The sequence below is a fragment of the Leuciscus leuciscus genome (assembly GCF_965113295.1).
Source record: "Leuciscus leuciscus genome assembly, chromosome: 17".
Taxonomy (NCBI): Eukaryota; Metazoa; Chordata; class Actinopteri; order Cypriniformes; family Leuciscidae; genus Leuciscus; species Leuciscus leuciscus.
In genome coordinates, this window is record NC_138741.1 from 25,454,600 (window position 1) to 25,472,478 (window position 17,879).

The window sequence follows — 17,879 nt, forward strand, 5'->3', positions numbered from 1 at the left end:
AACATGCCCCAATCCAGAACAGATTCTTCAGGGTTTCGTCATTGGAAGGGCTGGTGAGTGCAAGACGACTGAAGTTAACTGTGAAGCTCCAAAAATCGGGGTTCTCCTGAGCCACCAAAATAAACTGAGCTCTTAAATCCATTTTGTGATCCGGTCATCTCTCACGGGTGCTTCCAGGAAGGCAGATGAAGATTATATTTCCACCACAAAGTTAATGACAATAAGCAAGCAAGCAGACAGGCAGGAGCAACACACACTTAATAGATGTGACCGGATAACAAATTATCAAAGAGGATGATCTGATGAGTCATTGTGAACATCATGAAATGATGTCTGACAAAGAATGTGACTGATGAAAACCGACTGAAAGTCTGTGAAAACAAACTAATTGAATAAAACTGTGGACAATTACAATCTGTGTATAATTTGCAATTTCTATATTTGATGAAAGATGTCTTTAATTTATTATTTTTAAACCAAATACTATAAAAAAATACCTCAAAAAATACCTCAAGACATTGGTTTGGAGAGTGTACAAATAATGATCAGTGATCAGTGTTTTATAATTCATGAAGTTTATTCTTTAATGGTCATATGCAACAATCAAAAAAAGTGGTTTTCGGCAGACCATTCAGACACATCCACTCTATGGTGTAGATTGTCTAGGCCTGGCATTCTCTTGCTTCCCAGGAAAGATGTCATCTTGATGGCAGCATATGCCTCTGTACAATCCCAATACATCTCCATGCCAATGGTACCTTCACACCCATGCCATTTGCACTGATGCACCCCCATACCATGACAGATGTTTGCTTTTGCACCTGTCGCTGATGAAAGTCTGGATGGTCCCATTCATCTTTGGAACTGAGAACTCAATGTCTGTTTTTCTCAAAAACAAGCTGAAAGGTGGACTCATCAGACCACAGCACACATTTCCACTGTCTTCTGGACCATCTGAGATGAGCTCAGGCCCAGAGAACTCAGCTCCATCTCTGCATTGAACAGTTGTATAGCTTTCTCCTTGCGTAACAGAGATTCAAGTGACATTCCTTGATGCAGAATTAGACTGTTTTAAGTGACACGGTTTTCCAAAGTACTCCATAGCCCATGCTGCTATATTTAACAGTATGACGGTTTCTCATGCAATGTCATGAACATCCAACAGAGGTTTCCTGCCCTGTCCTTCGTGTACTGAGATTTCTCTGGATTCCCTGAATCTTTTCACAATATTATGTATGGTAGCTGGTGAAAGACCTCAAATCTTTGCATTCTTGCATTGAGAAATGTGATTTTTGAATTGTTTGATAATTCTCTCATGAAATTTGGCACAAAGTGGTGAGTCATGACCCATCTTTGCTTGCAAAGACTGAGATGCTCATTTTACACTCAATCACAATACCCTCACCTACCAATTCACCAACTTATTGTGGACTGTTTCAAAAGAGTTTAACTTGGATATTCTATAAACTTTTCACTTTTATTTTGCCTCTGTTCAAGCTTTTTTGGAGTGTGTTGCAGCCATCAAAATAAAAATGTGTTAATATTTACAAAATGCAATTAAGTTGTTCATTGAAAACATTGGAAATCCACTGTACTTTTGTCAGTTATTTTGTCAGTTTATTAAAATCACAGATTTTTGATTTTATTGCATTTGACAAAATGTCCCAACTTTTCTAGATTTGGGGTCTACATGTCTTTTATTAATTCTTTTTCTATAAACCAAACATTTTCAGGAAAAAAATAACTGTTAACTCAAGGCATCAGTTTTGTAACAGAGAGTGCAAAGATAAGGACCAGTGATAGATTGGCGTTTTATGATTCATACATTTTATTGTTAATTTGTCAAATACAACTGTCAACTATCAACGTTTTTAAATATTTTTTATTAATACTCATTAAAAAGATTTCTACATATATAAGTGTCACATACTGTACGTGTCTGTTAAATTAATAAATGAAAATATAAAATAAATTAAAAATCTGAAACTATTTTGTCTACAAAACAAATTAAAATCCATTAAAATGCACAAGTCACAGTTTCAATGGAACAAATAAATAAATAAATTCTAACATGGAAACATGCAAGTCATTTTAGGAAGTTTTGGCCCATACACATGTACAGCCGACTATAACTCTCTCCAAAGTTGCCCTGAAGCACTTCTTGTTCTTCGAATCCATTTTCAACACCAGGATGTCCTGATATATGGGTAGAGAGTTCAGTCTCTCATCCACACCAGTAGGCAAGGTGCAATATTCGGATTTGCACTGGGCTTCAAAGATGACCTGTGGTATTCTGTCTTGTGAAATATTTTGTCTAAAAAAAGAGAAAACAAGGTGGTTATTTCAGTGAGACGAAACCCACAGACCTAACCAACACCTGATGTTTCACATCGACATCACATGCATGGCCTCCTGTACCTTAAAATGCTTTCACTTTATATCGCATAGTTGCTATGAGAGCTAGCTTAATGTTAACCTCCCAAACATGGAACTTTTCCATGTAACTTTTTGTATGCCAAGAACTGCTAATTGTTTTCGTTGACATTAAACGTTACACTGCTTAAAAAAACAAACAAAAAAAACCAGCAAATATCAGCGTTAGCTGGTCTAGCTGGTCTTTCAGTCGGGTCATAGCTGGTTTAGCAGATTGGTTTTAGAGTGGTTTGACCACGTTTTTAGATAGTCAGGCTGAGAGATCAGTTGTCCAACCAGCTAAAACCAATTGAACACCAGCTAGGCCAGACTGGGAGACCAGCTTGAGCATCTTAAACCAGTTACATCCAGCTTAATACCAGCTAGGACCAGTCAAACACCTAAGGCTGTTTTTTTTTTAGCTGTTTTCTCAACAGGGTAAACCAGACAGAGATCTACATCATTCTGTAACTCTAAATCATTTTTGATTCACTTATGAATTTGGTGAAAGTATCATTTGATTCTGTGACTCACATCCAGGTCCATGCAGATAGTGAGTGGCTGTGGATGTTGCCATTTCCCTTGTCCTCTGAAGGAGAGCCATAGAAGTCATCGGAAATCGTCAAACCAGTGTCACATATTTGATTCGGCTTTTGTTTGGCAAACGTGAGGCTTGCCAGTGCACAGAGTAAAACCTGAGAGAAAGATCATTATCTGCTATTATATTTCATTAAAATTCATCCATGAAGACAATTTGCTGTTAACAGCAAACAGCATATTACATTTAACTTAATCTAAAAAGTTTTAAGATGAATCTTTAGTGAAGCAAACATTGTAATCAAGCCAATCATGTTAGCATTAGGCTAGCTAATAGAGTTACTCTAAATATGCTCGTTTCGGTCGTCTCACCATGTATTTAGCGTTGAAGAAGCTCAGAAACATCTTTAATGCCCTCTTCTTATTCTCGACTTCAGTGAAAATGTTTCTTGTTCACTTCATCTATTTATGCAATGCTTGATCGTGATTGCATAGATAATATGGCCTACTTCTGACCTGGATTCGTTCATCAGATCAATTGATAGGTGAGGGGTAACGTTTAGACCTACATTTTGCCACTCATTGCCAGTAATCTGATCTACAGACTAAAGATCGGTCTGCGTTGGCAAGGTTGCAGAATTATTTCACCGAATTTTGGTTGGAAAAAAATTATGAATCCGGCTTTTAGGGTGAGTTATCAAGATTTTGGATTCTGTTTTATCTTTTTAGTCACGTTTCGGAAATCATTTGGTCGTATCTGGTCTGTTTAAGTTTTATGCATGGAGAAATATTGGGAAACTTTTATTGAACACCCTGCAGAGTGCATGAAAAAAAGTGCATGACTTTTTATCCTGGTCTTGAATGAACAATGAATGTTGTTATCAGTGAGGTTTTTGGCACTAAGAAGGGTTCTGTCAGGTACTTATAGAACCTTCATGGGATAATTTAATGAATTTAGTTTTACTAAATTAATTTTGTTTTAAGACATTTTTCATTTTAATTAAATCTTATGACTTAAACAGCTTGTAAATAGAACTCCATTGAACTTTATTGACTCAGAATGAATAATGTTTGGTATAATTTAATGAAAAGCAACTGAAAAGCATAATTGTGATGAAGGATTTCTAGTCATCCTAATGTGCCAAATGGATTAATAACAATTTTTTTTGATGGATAAATGAATGAAATGTCCAGTTTCTGTCAAATGTGACCCTGGATCACAAAACCAGTCACAAGTTGCACGGGTATATTTGTGGCAATAGCCAACAATACATTGTATGGGTCAAAATTATCGATTTTTCTTTTATGGCAAAAATCATTAGGATATGTTCCATCAAGATATTTTGTACATTTCCTACCGTACATATATAAAACATTTATTTTTGTGAGTGAATGCAGCACAATCGTAAACATAAATGGACAAATTTGAAAGCGATTTTCTCAATGTTTCGATTTTTTTGCACCTTCAGATTTCAGATATTCAAATAGTTGTATCTCGACCAAATATCGTCCTATCCTATAAACCATGCATCCATGTAAAGTTTATTTATTCAGCTTTCAGATTATGTATAAATCTCAATTTCAAAAAATTGTGACTGGTTTTGTGGTCCAGGGTCACAAATAAACATCTACCAGACAGAAAATGAACATGTATTTCCTGCTTTCTATTGACAAAGCATACCGTTGCTGAGAAGACTAGCCTATAATACATTTTGGATGCTTGTATCCCAGCAATGTCTAGTTGGTTTGCACCCGTAAAACAGCTTAACCACAAACTGTATTTTAAGAGAGCTAGACCACCTTGGGAACCAACTCCACAAGAAGTTTTACTGACATGTCAATGCTATGGTTTGTTATAATTACTTTACATTACTTTCATTTGATTCGGATCAGTACCTGTTTAACAATTCAGATATCTATGTATGAATGAATGTGCCAGTGTAACAATGCATTCTTTGTAACTTAAGCAAATATTTGTAATTGTTTGAATAAGCAAGAAAAAATGAAGCAGTGCACTTTTTGTCAATAACATGTCAAATTTAAATAACGAAAGTTGATTATCTATTGCGATGGACCCTCATCAAGCCATTTGCCATCTCAAGACTCTTTAGGGAAATTCCGCTGTGCCGAAACCATTACAAAATGTTACATCACGCTTATTCTCACATAGATGCTGTGGTAGGTTGGTTTACTGATGCATGGGAGATTATCCCAGCATCAAAGTGAGAAGTGTTCTTGATAGATTGATTTCACTGATAAGTGTCTCTGTGCGGTGTCTCAGAGAAACCGTGCAAAGTAAGGCCTATTTTCACCACCCACATAACCGTTCACTTTTGGTTGCAAAGACAGCTCCTTTTTTGGTCAGTATTCCGAATTCGGTTGCTTCTTTCTTTTTCTTTTATTATCTGTGTAATATGAGTTCATTTGGACAAGTATGCCGTAAAACCAAAATGTATAGATTTTTTTGTTTTTTTTTTAAGAAAAATTAAAGGTGCTCTAAGCGATGTTGGGTGAAGTCACTTCTTGTTGACGTTCAAAGTATTGTCAAACAAAACGGAGGCTAGCTCGACCCTCCCTCCTCCTCATCCCGTCCCCTCCCCCTCCCTTCCGTGCTTCCAGAAACAGTCATGAACCATTTAGAAAAACCAAACTGAATTTCGGAAGCTCTTTTCCTGGCGGAGTTCTTGCCACCTTTTGAACGCTTTTCCGATGTAAATTCGGGACTTTGTGCATTCCTTCTCCTTTTCCCTCTTCTTTGTTATTTGTTCATCGAAACTCCGTCTCTTTGGTCGTGTGTCGGCCATATCAAAATTCTCAAGAATATAAATTTTTAACGTTGTCGTTGTCGTTGTCTAGGAAATCTCTCCTCTAGCTAACTTCCCTCTTCATGCTTCTCTCTCCTCCACACCCCCCTTCATGTGCACACACACTAACCCCCCAACCCCAACCCCCACCCCCAAATCATTCTTGTCGGTTATTGGCTGGAATGCTGTTTGTTCTGTTTCGTGGTCCAGGCTGGGCCAGTTTGTTTTTCTTGCCGTTTGTGGAGCCTGGGCTGTCTACAGAGACCGCGTTTTTTTACAGTGTGTTCAGGGGACAGGCAGCTAGCGGATAGTAAGGTGATGTTTGCTGTATGTGAAAAAAAAAAAATGTTTTGGCCTAAAAAACGCGTGACATCGCTTAGAGCACCTAAGCAATCAAAAACAAACAACAATTATAAAGCAACATTTTGCAAAGTTTCCAACGGTATGTTTTGCCCATCAATAGGCAGGTTTATCATGGGGGCCCTGTGTCTGAACCCAAAGTTATGCTACAGTTGTGCCTATTCGTCTTTGATGTGGCAGCACCCAATGCGGGAATCCTCTCTGTGTGGTTTTTATGACTGATGACATAGCATTCACACAGCGATCGGAAGCTACTCAGCAAATCACTGACCTCATTTCTTCTTTTAATGAAAGGAAATAAAGCATCCTGTAATTAAGATCCTTTTCATGACAGTATCAGTTGGCCACTGATTGTGTAATTTCACCACAATAAATATATATTATTTGATTTCCACTCACTGAGTGGGCAGAATAAAACCAAGAGCATTACCACTGTGACGACAAATGATGATATAACAAATTGCTCTTAAAAAAAAAAAAGCCTTAGATCTGTTTATGCAATTTAGTTAATCACTTAATCACTGTTCAAAGTCAAAGAAATATGAAACTTTAGGTGCACTCAAATTTAAGTGTAATAATGACCAAGAAAATATATAATTAATTCACACTCTTTGTGATTAATCCTTTGTCAGTTATCTGAAATGTGAGTATATTCTTAAAATATCTGCCAGTGCAGTTTTAACTTGTTTTAAACACAAACTTTCAAGTCGCTTTGCTTCTCAAGTAAACGTATTTTGATTTAAAGGGATAGTTCACCAAAAATGAAAATTCTGTCATCATAATCACCCACAAGTTAAACCAAACATGTATGTTTTTTATTTCTTCTGCTGAACACAAAAGAAGATATTTTGAAGAATATGAGTAACCAAACATTTGACGGTAGCCACTGACTTCCATAGTATGGAAAATAAATAAATACTATGTAGTATTCTAAGTATTAAGTATACTTAGAAGACAGGTAGGGTTAGGGTGAGTACAATAAGTTGACATGTACTGGTAAAGTTACTTATAGTCAGTTGAATGTCTGTTGGGGAGCATCAAAGTAAAGTGTTAGTAGATATTAAGCAGACAGTCCTCTATTGAGAGTTAGATGACATGTAGGGGCAATTAAACATTATGCCTTCAGTAGTAAAAAATCCAGAGTAGGAATATTGATGAAGTGATGAAACTGTGAAAATGAAGTAGCCAATATGTTGCGTGTAAACTGGGGTTAGTGATTCAGCTCTCCAAATTTGTGGTCTTATATGGGTCACTATGAAAGCCCCCGTTCCTAGATGTTGACTAACTGAAATCCCTTTCATGAGTATGAAAGTAGGAGAAATCCAAGAAGTAGGTCAGAGGCCTGCGTCACATTTCCAACGGTTAAACGGCCTAAGATGATATAGAAAACAAAATTACAAAGGTATTTTTTTAAAGGGAATGAAGTCATGTCGTTTCAAACCTGGATGATCTTTTTCCTTTTGTGGAAGGTAAAAGAAGTATCAATGGGGTCAATACTTTTGTGTTCGAAACGGCATGACCTTTTTTGAATTGTCCCTTTAAAATCCCAAAATTATATACTGAATAAAGGCTTATGAACTGTAAACAATATTTATGCTAACAAAAAGAACATTGAAAACTGACAAATTGAAATGCATGGAGTTAGCGCAGTCATACGGTTGGGGGATTACATTTATTGTGTTACTGTCAAGTGCATCAATTCTCATGAGTCACATGAAAATGCGGTCCCTGTCTCCCCACCAAATCCTTCGAAATTTCAGAGTAGGAACCGCAATTGCACCGCATCTGACGTAGTCGTAAACCAGCACCGGTGGGAAATTGTGCATCGGTGAGATGCAAGCCATTACAGACACTGGAGCGGAAGTCTCCGTTTGCAGACTATGTCAATTGAGGTCACTAGCATTAAAAAAAGGCAACATGGGGGCTGAAATATGGCGGTCAGAATCATATGCAGCAAGAGTTTAATTCAGCATACTAATATATACCTCCTGATCTGAATAAATGTGACACATCTGTCAGAGAAAGTAGGTTATGTTATTTACTTGGTTGCTAAGGTGCACTAAACACAATTATATGTGGCCACAAATGTATTTAGACACTTCAGTCCCAAAAAAAATTCTATGAATTTCATTGCATTATATAACAAAATAACAAACCAAATGACATTTATTTTGAAATAAAAAAGATGAGTTCAAAATTAAAACATATTTGGAGATTTTGGACTCCATACATCCACAAAAATTCACCAGTTGGTTCAAATTAATTGGAAAAATGCATCATATTTCAAACATTTATGTCCTTTTTTCTTTTGTGGAACATAAAAGAAGATCCTTTTTCCCAATGAATGTCAATGTGGTTCAAACGTATAACATATCAATAGTTCTGCTATGACATCCGTGACTTAATACGTCCACTAAAATTCACTTCGGGTCCAGTTAGTTGAAAAGTAAGAGCAAAAAATGGCTCAGAAAAGTGATTTCCAGAAGCAAGTGCTTACATTGTTTCTTACGTAATAAAACAAAATTGTGAAGTTTATAAGTGCATCATATTGTTTAAATGCATTTTTTGAAACATTTGTAAAAAGAAAAGCATTGTGATATTTGATTGTAGAGTCACAATACTCAAAGTGGTTATGCTGACGCATTAAATATGACGACATACAATAAGATCAAAGGGAAGGAAATGCTCCTACACTGCTGCGAATGCACCAAGGCCTCTCTATATAAACTGCACTTACCACTGCAAATGTAGAACAGCTAGACTTAAGACTGACAGAAGACATCTGAAAAGAAAAGGTCAAAATCTTGAGACAAAAATGAATGCAACAATGTCATCAGCGTTAAACATCCAGTTCCTCGTGGTGAGTATTGCTGAAATGTTAGAAGATGGCCTGCTAACTATTACTGATGTTTTTGCTGCCGAAGTCACAAAAATGAGTGTAAAATGACATTGTGTGTGTGTTTCACAGGTGGCTTGTTTGATGGGGATCGTTTTGATATCATTTGGAGCTGAGGCGGCACCTTCAAAACATCCTCAGAAGAAAGGAAACGGCCACCACAGGTCATCAGAAGAATCGGATCCATCATCATCATCATCATCATACCGGCTGATATTGGATTCTGAGTTCAAAGAGGCCAAACCGATCCAATCAATAAACAATGACTCCATCTCTCCATGGACCTACACGTAAGACCTTGTCCTATATACCCTTAAAAATAAAGGTTCTAATTGGAATCTATGGTTCCATGAAGAACCTTCAACATCCATGGAACATTTCCATTGCACTAAAGGTTCTTTATATTAAAAAAGGTTCTTTACCCCTGGTTTCACAGACAAGGCTTAAGCCCTATCCCTGTCTAAAATACACGTTTGAGCTGTTTTAACTGAAAGCAACTTGCATTTATAAAAGCTACTTAAATGTCCTAATTGGACTAAGGCCTAAGCCTGGCTTAATCTAAGCCTTGTCTGTGAAACTGGACCTTAGATTATTAAAATGATGGTAACAAATGGTTCAAGAACTCTTCACTGAAAGCTTCTTTGGGGAACCCAAAATGGCTCTTCTAAGGCATTGCTGCAACCCTCATTCCCTTTTGGAACGTTTCTTTTTAAGAAACGTTTCTTTGTTGTTTTTATAATTAGATTGTGACTGTTGCAACCCGCTGACCTATTCATTTTGTTTCATAGGTTTACGCATGACGAGAACCTGTACCCTTCTAGCATCGCAGAGGCGAAGTGTTCTCTTACTGGATGTTTGATCGAAACCAAATCAGGATGGAAAGAGGTCCAGGATTACCAGTCCAAACCTATTTACACCCAAATCATGGTCTTGAGGAGAATTCGAGGAGAAAAGCACAACTACTCCTTTAGACTTGAGTACAAAACCATCGCAGTGGGATGCACCTGCATTCGTCCATATGTACACCAACAGGTTTAAAATGAGTTAACGTATTGTAGATGTTTTCTACTGATGTCACTGGTATTCTTCCTATTCTAAAACTTAAGGCATATGACTTAAGACTTTATAATTTATTTATGTTATCACAGATAAGTATGTGTTCGCAAATGTAGGATATTTATTTATTTCCACTGGATTTTTATTTTTTGCTTTATTTTGATATTTAAAAATTTTTGAAGAACCAGAAAAATCTGACTCAAACCCTCAACCGACTTGATCTGTCTAATAATCTAATTTATTAATGTCGTTAAACATGTATTTGCGAATGTAGGTTATTTATTTTCACTGGATTTTTTGTATGAATATTATTATTTATTTATTGATCCAGACGTGTTTTAAAGATTGCAATAAATGAGGAAAAAAAATACTACAATGCTTGTTCTGATGGGCTGTTTTTTTTTAAAAGCACGTAAAAAAAATTCAAAATCTAAAAATGAGGTCAAATGAAGTCACAAGGACAAAACTATACCAGCAGTCCTTTAATTCCCTCTGCTTCTAAAATATATCACAATTTCTGTACAGAATTATATCGCCAAATCAGACACCAGCTGATCATGAGGCAAGTGAACATATGTACAGCGGCAAAAGCTTGAGCAGTTTACCAAAAATAGAGCCTTAAAGACAGGACAGAAGAAGCATCCACATGGGCAAAGTACATGAAACCGTCCAAACGTCACCCAAATATTCATAAACACACAAAGTTACCACTCACATTCACTCATTTTTTGGCACTATTGGCATACAAGCTCGTCACAGAGACAAACACTTCTCTGCGCTTCTCAGATTAAGGTAGTAAAGATTCCGTCGGGATCTTTGCTGGCCGGCCAGTTCCGTTCGTCTGACAACATGGCCATCATACCTTACAATGATATAATGATATCATATAATCGGGTTTCAGAGTCATAATCTCATATGATCCAAGCTAATAAGCTCAGCGTGATAGTGAGTCCTTTGGTCAATGTTCTCCCATATGATCAGCGTGTGTTGTGGGAAGATCTCAAGGCACCTGGAACATAAAGTTCAAAGATATAGCAATTAATATCAGGACAAAAACCACACTTTCACACAGCAAATGGCTTTTCACAAGTTTTATCAAGTGCATCACGGCATGCAAGCATTAAAACTTTGATTTCGGACACATTTAATACACTACGTTGTCAGGTAACTAACAAATATTCTACTGTTTTTTTGGGGATTCTTCTATGAGAAACCAACTCTAAGACATAAATACAAAGCAGAACTACAGTGCTAAGTACAGATCACCTCTCGGAATACACAAACAATGTTACAAACAGCTAATTCACAGCATTACAACACAAATGCACATCTTGGTTACTCTGTAGTTTCTATCTGCCTCTTCATTATCTTTATCCTATCAGTGCATGCAAAGCTATTACTAAAGACTAAAAGGATTGATGATGACTCGTGCATTTTACACAGTTTGGCGGTAAACAAATCCACAAAACAAAACTACTTTTTTGCATTTTCCAATTGATGCCCAATTCCACATCCACAATATACTGCGTTTTGTGCTGCAGCAAACACAAGAATATAGTATCTTTTGCTGCAAATATCGCAAGATAGGCCTTCAAATCGCGGTCAATTCCGAAGCACAGCCTTTCTTAGCATGACTAGGACCTGCTAGGCCTTATTTTGTCATTCTCTTTAAAAAATCTGGACAAGAAATGCTCTTGATTCTAATCCCAGTCCACTTCAATGTGTTCCTTGTTTTTCCTCACCTCCTCAGCATGCTTGTCCTGGAAAAATACAAGACAAAAGGAAGAAAAACGATGAAATAATAGAACAATCTCAACCCTAAAGTGTCAAAGCTTTGAAAAGATTTTCCTAGTGGCACCAAACAGAATTGCAAAAAGAATGCCTATTTCCAAACAAGCCCAATTAACACCTATTGAATCATAGGTTACGACGCAAGTTAGTATAGAAGAATGAAATGTCATCAGCAGTGGTAAACAAACAGAACAATATCAATCGCACTTTGGCAGTTGTGGTTTTTATGTGCGCTGAAAAAAGAGGAGGAAGCGAAAGAGGAGAATATGGATGCGGTCATGGCTAGGGAAAAAGGACAACTTGGAAAATGGAGCTTGAGGTAAGTATAGTTTTAAGTTTTTGCACCATGTCGCGCTGATCAATACGCCATTTCATGTTGCATTTTTATTGGCTAGTCAGTGTACGTAGGTTGTAGCAGCAAACACACTTTGAGATGATGATGTTACATTTATGACACTGTTACAAAAAAGCAACTTGAACAAACAGATTGCAATTCCCTTTTGTGCCACTAGTGGTGCATCTTTAAATAGAACTGGGTTAAAATGCCGAGATTCACCGTACCTTCTCCTGAAGACGTTCCAGCATGGCAGCGATGTGGGCCTCCCTGTTCTCTTTGTTGATCTCCATTCTTTGCTCCAGTTTTTCTTTGGCCATCTTGATGAAGTTGTTGTGCTCCTCTACGGCTTTCTGGGCCACTTCTCGTTCATGTTCTCTCTTCTCAGCCAAGTGCTTCAGAAGTTCAGCTTCCTGACACTGTGGAGATAATCGAGGAGATTCTAACTCAATATGAGACTCAACTATAAACATATCTAGTGTTGTTATTGTTTACTAAAATGAAAATAATTCAAAATCATTTGCGGTATTTGAAACCAACCTGAAATCAAATCAAATACAAATAGCCTACATGACAAACGGGCCTTGGCAACAAACTGAAATGACTAAATTGAATTTGAAGTACTAAACTGAAACAGAAATTAAAATACATTAAAGCTATAAATATAAAAAATAAATAAATAAATATATATGTAATGATTATGTAATAATTAAAATTATGAAATAATTTTATTTATTTCTATTTCTCTCTCTCTCTCTCTCTATATATATATAGAAATTGAAATAAATAAAATGACAAAATTAAGATGACAGAAAGTAATCCAAATTACTTAAAGTAAAACTAAAATGAAAACTGAGAATATAAAGTAAAGCTAACTCAAAATATTAATAAAAATAAAATAGTATATAAATAATACTCCACAAAGCATACCCAGCTTTGAAATATCTATCCGAGGTTGTCTTAAAAAAAAAATTATGTAACATTTAAATTGATGCATATATATGAACCAAATTATGTCTCTGTTATAGATATGCAAGTGAAAGCGACAATAATCACACGTAATCTTCCATCATGATATATATTCCTCACCTTTCTTCTCTCCTCAGCTGCATCCAGTTTCTTCTGGATCTCCTCCAGCGAAGGGTCCCTGCGAGGTGGGAAAGTGGGATGAAACTCCCTCTGACCGTCAAAAGACGGTGGTCTGAGAATGACCTCAAAGGCCTGTCCCGATGTCCGCTTGTTTAACTCGATCACCTCCATGTCTTTAATGATGCACAGGTTGAGGTCCACAACATCTAAAACGAAAGATCAACAATGATTCATGTAACTAATGTTAAAATGCTTCAATAAAATTAAACTAACAGTAATTACACAAGATTTTAGTTTTGAGACCTTTAAAGGGGCTTTTAAGGTACCTTGTGTTTTCTTGGTGGGCTTCTCCCGAGGCTCTGGCAGGATGCAGGAGCAGAAGAGAGACACTAGAGGGAGCTCCCTCATTTTCTCTCTGTATGCTGCAACAGAGAAAGAGACCGGGTTATTTTGAGCTCATGCCACTGATGCCATGTGCTCACACATCATTCCTTCAGCCCGATCAAACGCTCACAAGATCACGTGTGAAAGAGCAGGTGGATGTACACGTACCTGCAAGAGTCATCTTTCCTTCTTCTGAGTCCTCGAAGGCGTTTCAAACTCAGCTGGTCCTATAGGAGAGAGAAACGATGATGTAATCAGAATCCAGTCAATCAATTCTTATGGATATGTCTTTGTCCTCATATAAAAGTCTGGTACTATGAATAACAAGTCCAAATCAACAGTTTATACTAAATAAATAAATCATAAAGCAATAAATGAAAAATAAAGGCAAAATTCCAGTTTTTGTTTTAAGCATATATAGCAAAAAAAAAAAAAAAGAATTTGGTTAATGCATTAAACAGTTTAAAATAATAATAATATTTTTAAAAACAAATCAAGATGTATTCCCAGAAGCCTTAATTCCTTCACAAGTAAATCCCTTGTTTTAGATATTTAAAAAAAGAAGAAAAAACAAAGATTTGTTTGCAGTGTAAGAGTATCACACAGTTACATCTAAGCACATAGTAGTATGCATACCAAGTACAAATCTATTCAAATCCACAAAAACCAAGCAAGGAACAAACAAACTCAGCCGTAATGTACTTGATGGCAATCGTTCGCGTAAATGAATCTGGTTTGTTCAGGGTTGATGATCATCTCTCAGCCTACGCTCCTTCTCTATCACTCTCTCTCTCGTTCGTCCTGCCTCTGCCCTCGCCGTGCCCCCTCAATTCCCACGCTTCACGATCGCTCCACCAGCTAACACCTTTGCAACTTTGTGACATTTTCAATGCATGGGCTTATTCTATAAAACGTTTCAACTCCATTCCTAACATGAAGGCCAAAAATGTTGATTCTTTGAGAACGTGTATAATTTTCCCAAGTCATGAGGGTCGCACCGCATGCACACAAAGCCCAAAATCAGCTCCTGTTTTATTGATGCCAGCAACACAGCTGATGTAATAAAAAAAACATGCTTTGGAGCACAACCCAACAGCATTGTCGTTCAACTAAGAGACGTACAAGTTTATCATGCATTTGTTTGCAGCTCATGCAGCAAGTCATTTTCTTAACCTCCCACTGCTTTCTGATCGAAATAATCGCTTGGTGTTTTGAAAGCAAAGGTTGTGCCATTCTATAAAAGGGCCGTGGCCTTTTGCACACCAACATATAATCTCACCTCTCAATACCACCCACAGCGCAGACTAGCAAGCTCACTGCAAGACCTACAATGCACACTTTGCCCCTTTTTAAACAAGCAATGCACTCTCCTATTTTTCACAATGCACTATGCATTAGACCAACATGATTTCAAGCACAACTGCTTTCTGATGTGGTATTAAGACTAAACAGTTGCAAAACCCAACAATTCATGCTTATATATGATTTACATATACGTCTTATAACCCAGGCTGCATGACGTATCTCAAATCTAAATCTTGCAAGCATTCAAATCTGCAGTGCAACATTATCTAAGAATCTTTCTGCCCTACATAATACGGAACAAAACAGAATAAATGGAAGTTTCCATAGTTAATACAACTTCAATCGCATTAGTCCAACAGATCAGGAGTCTTCCTTTGTCCTGCAAAAGCATAATACAGTAAATAACAGGTTATGATATACAATTTCACCTTAACTCACCGACAGCGTGCTGTGATCTTCTGTCAGGGTCTTTCCCTTGCGTTCAGTCTGACAGTCTGCTGCTGTTTGGATGCTCAACCTGGCAGCATCAGCACCACCTCTGCTAGATAAAGCATGACATCACCTCCAAGCGCTGTGATTGGTCGAGAGGGATGCAGGCTCCTGATGGGCTGGAATGGCTGGGAGTGCAGATAGGGGGTGGTTAACTCTTTGTTGAAAACTGGTTATGATTTCAGAGAAGGACAGGGCATATTATGCAGCTTTATGCAGAAGAAGCACTATTTAGTAATATTAGTAGTATTTAATAAGAAAACAGAATTGTATTGTTTTGTGTTATTGAAAATTGGAGCTATCAAAGAATATTAAATATTATATATCCTACATTTGTGAACAAATATCAAGGCTTGAAACCCAGATGCATTTCCTTTTTTAGGTTATTCCAGTTTAGAATTGAATTACGCGCAGCATCGTGTGCTAATCCAGTTCGGTCTGGTTTTGGGAGCTGCTCGAAATGTCATGTCTAAAAACGGAGGAGGACTGGGATTTATGTGTCATCTTCTCACTCACTCATGGCTGGAGTCTTGTGGATGACTATGACAAAATAACCTTGCCAACATGCCCAGTCTGGATGCGGGCAGAGCGGGCCTGTTTGAACAGTCTGTCAATGGCCCATCTGTTGCTCTGGTCCTGTGCCAAATCAAACTACTGGAGTTTTCACAATTCCAAAGACAGTTTGTTCATTTTGTAGAACGAACCTGATTTTAATACCAAGTTTATGCACGTCACATCTCTAATGTCACAGATGAATGGTTTCTGGATGGATTTAATGACAGGACTTACTGCAGGAGTAACTTGTATAAGGTGCTTATTTGAACCTGTTTGCAGTTCTGAGGTCTCTCGGGTGAGGTAGAAATGCTCCCAGCGGTCCTGATATGGATGTTGAATATGGTGGAACAGAACATACTGTACCTAGTTTATTTCCCAGTGGCACCGCATCCCTCTAAACACACAGACAAAGTCTTAAGTGAATAGAACAAAGGAACTCAATGCACATGGTTTAATGCAAAACAAAAGATAGCATTTTTGTAGTTAATAATACAGTAAATGATATATGAGCACATAATTTGTGCAAGAAAGGATCACCCACCCATATGAACTGTTGGTTTTGGTGTATGCTGGATGTGATCACTGGAGGAGGCCGCAGGGGGAGGGGAGACGATGATGTCATCCAGCTGTCTGCTATAGGTGGAGAGACGTGTGCCTGCATACAGGGTTTTTCACATGGCAACAGAGCAAAAAATGCAGCAAACGAGGTCCTAAAACTGAATAACAGAGAAATGAAGGACAGAGGAAAAAGGAGGTAGGGTGTATAATGGGTATTGTTCGCAAATGGTGCACTGAAACCGCACCAGAGCAGTAAAGAAAGACTGAAAAGAGAAAGGTGGGGGGATGTGGTGAAGGAAAACAATGCGCCTGCAAGGAAAGCCTGATCATCACATGGTAACCCTGCTATGATGTCATTGCCAGCCAATCAGGAGCGGTGCGCTGGATTCTCTAGTCAGAATGATGCAGTTTCCAGTCCACATCTGACCTGACAGGCAATGATGATGATGATGATGATGATGAAGAAGCTAATCATGCATACAAGCACAAACCTTACTGATAGTTTCCATGTTATTTTGTAATAGATTTTGTTATATTTTTTGTAGAAAATGTGTTCTAAACAGTTTTGATCATTAGGGTAATGGCATTATATATAAATATATATATATATATATATATATATACACACACACACACTACTTTTTAAAAAAGAAATTAATACTTTCATTCAGTTCAATTACATTGGCAGTAAAGACATTTATAATGTTACAAAAGATTTCTATCTTTCTAAAAAAATTCAAAAACTGTCACTGTTTCCCCAAAACTATAAAGCAACAAAATTGTTTTCAACATTGGTAAGTATAAAATGTTTCTTGAGCAGCAAATCATCATATTAGAATGATCTCTGAAGGATCATGTGACACTGAAGACTGTAATGATGTAATGATGTTGAGTAATGATGCTGAAAATGCAGCTTTGATCACAGGAATAAATTACATTTTAAAATATATTACATAAGACAACAATTATATTAAATTGTAATATTATTTCACAATTTTACTGTATTTTTGATGACATAAATGCAGTCTTGGAGCGCATGAGAGACTTCATTCAAAAACATTAACAAATCTTACCAACCTTTTGAAAATTTCGAACAGTGTATTTACATGCATATAATGGATATATACTATATATACTCTCTATATAAAGAATTTTTAACTTTCAAATTATTGACGGTGATTTCAAATTGATTTCTACTACATTAAGCCTTTTCCTTTTAATAAGGTACAGTTTGTTGTCATTTTAAATACTACTTTTGTACATACATCTGAACCTCATATAAAACACACAGTAAAGCAGAGCTGCAGTT

At 37.0% G+C, this 17,879-nt stretch overlaps 2 protein-coding genes across 6 annotated transcripts; one reads left to right on the forward strand and one right to left on the reverse strand.

Moving 5' to 3' along the window:
• The first annotated feature begins 8,826 nt into the window (after positions 1 to 8,826).
• Positions 8,827 to 10,422, forward strand: il17a/f1 (interleukin 17a/f1). The gene is made up of 3 exons (XM_082142384.1): positions 8,827 to 8,973; positions 9,082 to 9,299; positions 9,798 to 10,422. Exons 1-3 carry the CDS (start codon positions 8,929 to 8,931, stop codon positions 10,045 to 10,047), a joined length of 513 nt encoding a protein of 170 aa, XP_081998510.1. The 5' UTR covers positions 8,827 to 8,928; the 3' UTR covers positions 10,048 to 10,422.
• Positions 10,423 to 10,534: 112 nt separating this feature from the next.
• Positions 10,535 to 17,105, reverse strand: stmn4l (stathmin-like 4, like). 5 transcript variants are annotated; one of them, XM_082142382.1, is made up of 8 exons: positions 16,554 to 17,101; positions 15,407 to 16,406; positions 13,832 to 13,890; positions 13,606 to 13,701; positions 13,280 to 13,485; positions 12,418 to 12,609; positions 11,808 to 11,825; positions 10,535 to 11,074 (listed from the first exon to the last, which is right to left on the reverse strand). In XM_082142382.1, the coding sequence occupies exons 3-8, from the start codon at positions 13,842 to 13,844 to the stop codon at positions 11,066 to 11,068; spliced, it is 534 nt and encodes a 177-aa protein (XP_081998508.1). In that variant the 5' UTR covers positions 13,845 to 13,890; positions 15,407 to 16,406; positions 16,554 to 17,101; the 3' UTR covers positions 10,535 to 11,065. The 5 variants fall into 5 exon arrangements, with proteins under 5 accessions (XP_081998508.1, XP_081998505.1, XP_081998507.1 ...); XM_082142379.1 differs by lacking the exon at positions 10,535 to 11,074 and having other exon boundaries at positions 11,142 to 11,825; positions 15,407 to 15,585; positions 16,282 to 16,406; positions 16,554 to 17,103; XM_082142381.1 differs by lacking the exon at positions 10,535 to 11,074 and having other exon boundaries at positions 11,142 to 11,825; positions 15,397 to 16,406; positions 16,554 to 17,105.
• Between the last annotated feature and the right edge of the window lie 774 nt (positions 17,106 to 17,879).

Coding starts and splice junctions, on each gene's coding strand:
- il17a/f1 (XM_082142384.1), top strand. CDS start 8,929: ATGAATGCAACAATGTCATCAGCGTTAAACATCCAGTTCCTCGTG. Junction 8,974..9,081: donor TAAACATCCAGTTCCTCGTG/GTGAGTATTGCT, acceptor TGTGTTTCACAG/GTGGCTTGTTTGATGGGGAT. Junction 9,300..9,797: donor ATCTCTCCATGGACCTACAC/GTAAGACCTTGT, acceptor TTTGTTTCATAG/GTTTACGCATGACGAGAACC.
- stmn4l (XM_082142381.1), bottom strand. Junction 13,486..13,605: donor GCCCACCAAGAAAACACAAG/GTACCTTAAAAG, acceptor CTTTCGTTTTAG/ATGTTGTGGACCTCAACCTG. Junction 12,610..13,279: donor CAGCTGAGGAGAGAAGAAAG/GTGAGGAATATA, acceptor TTATCTCCACAG/TGTCAGGAAGCTGAACTTCT.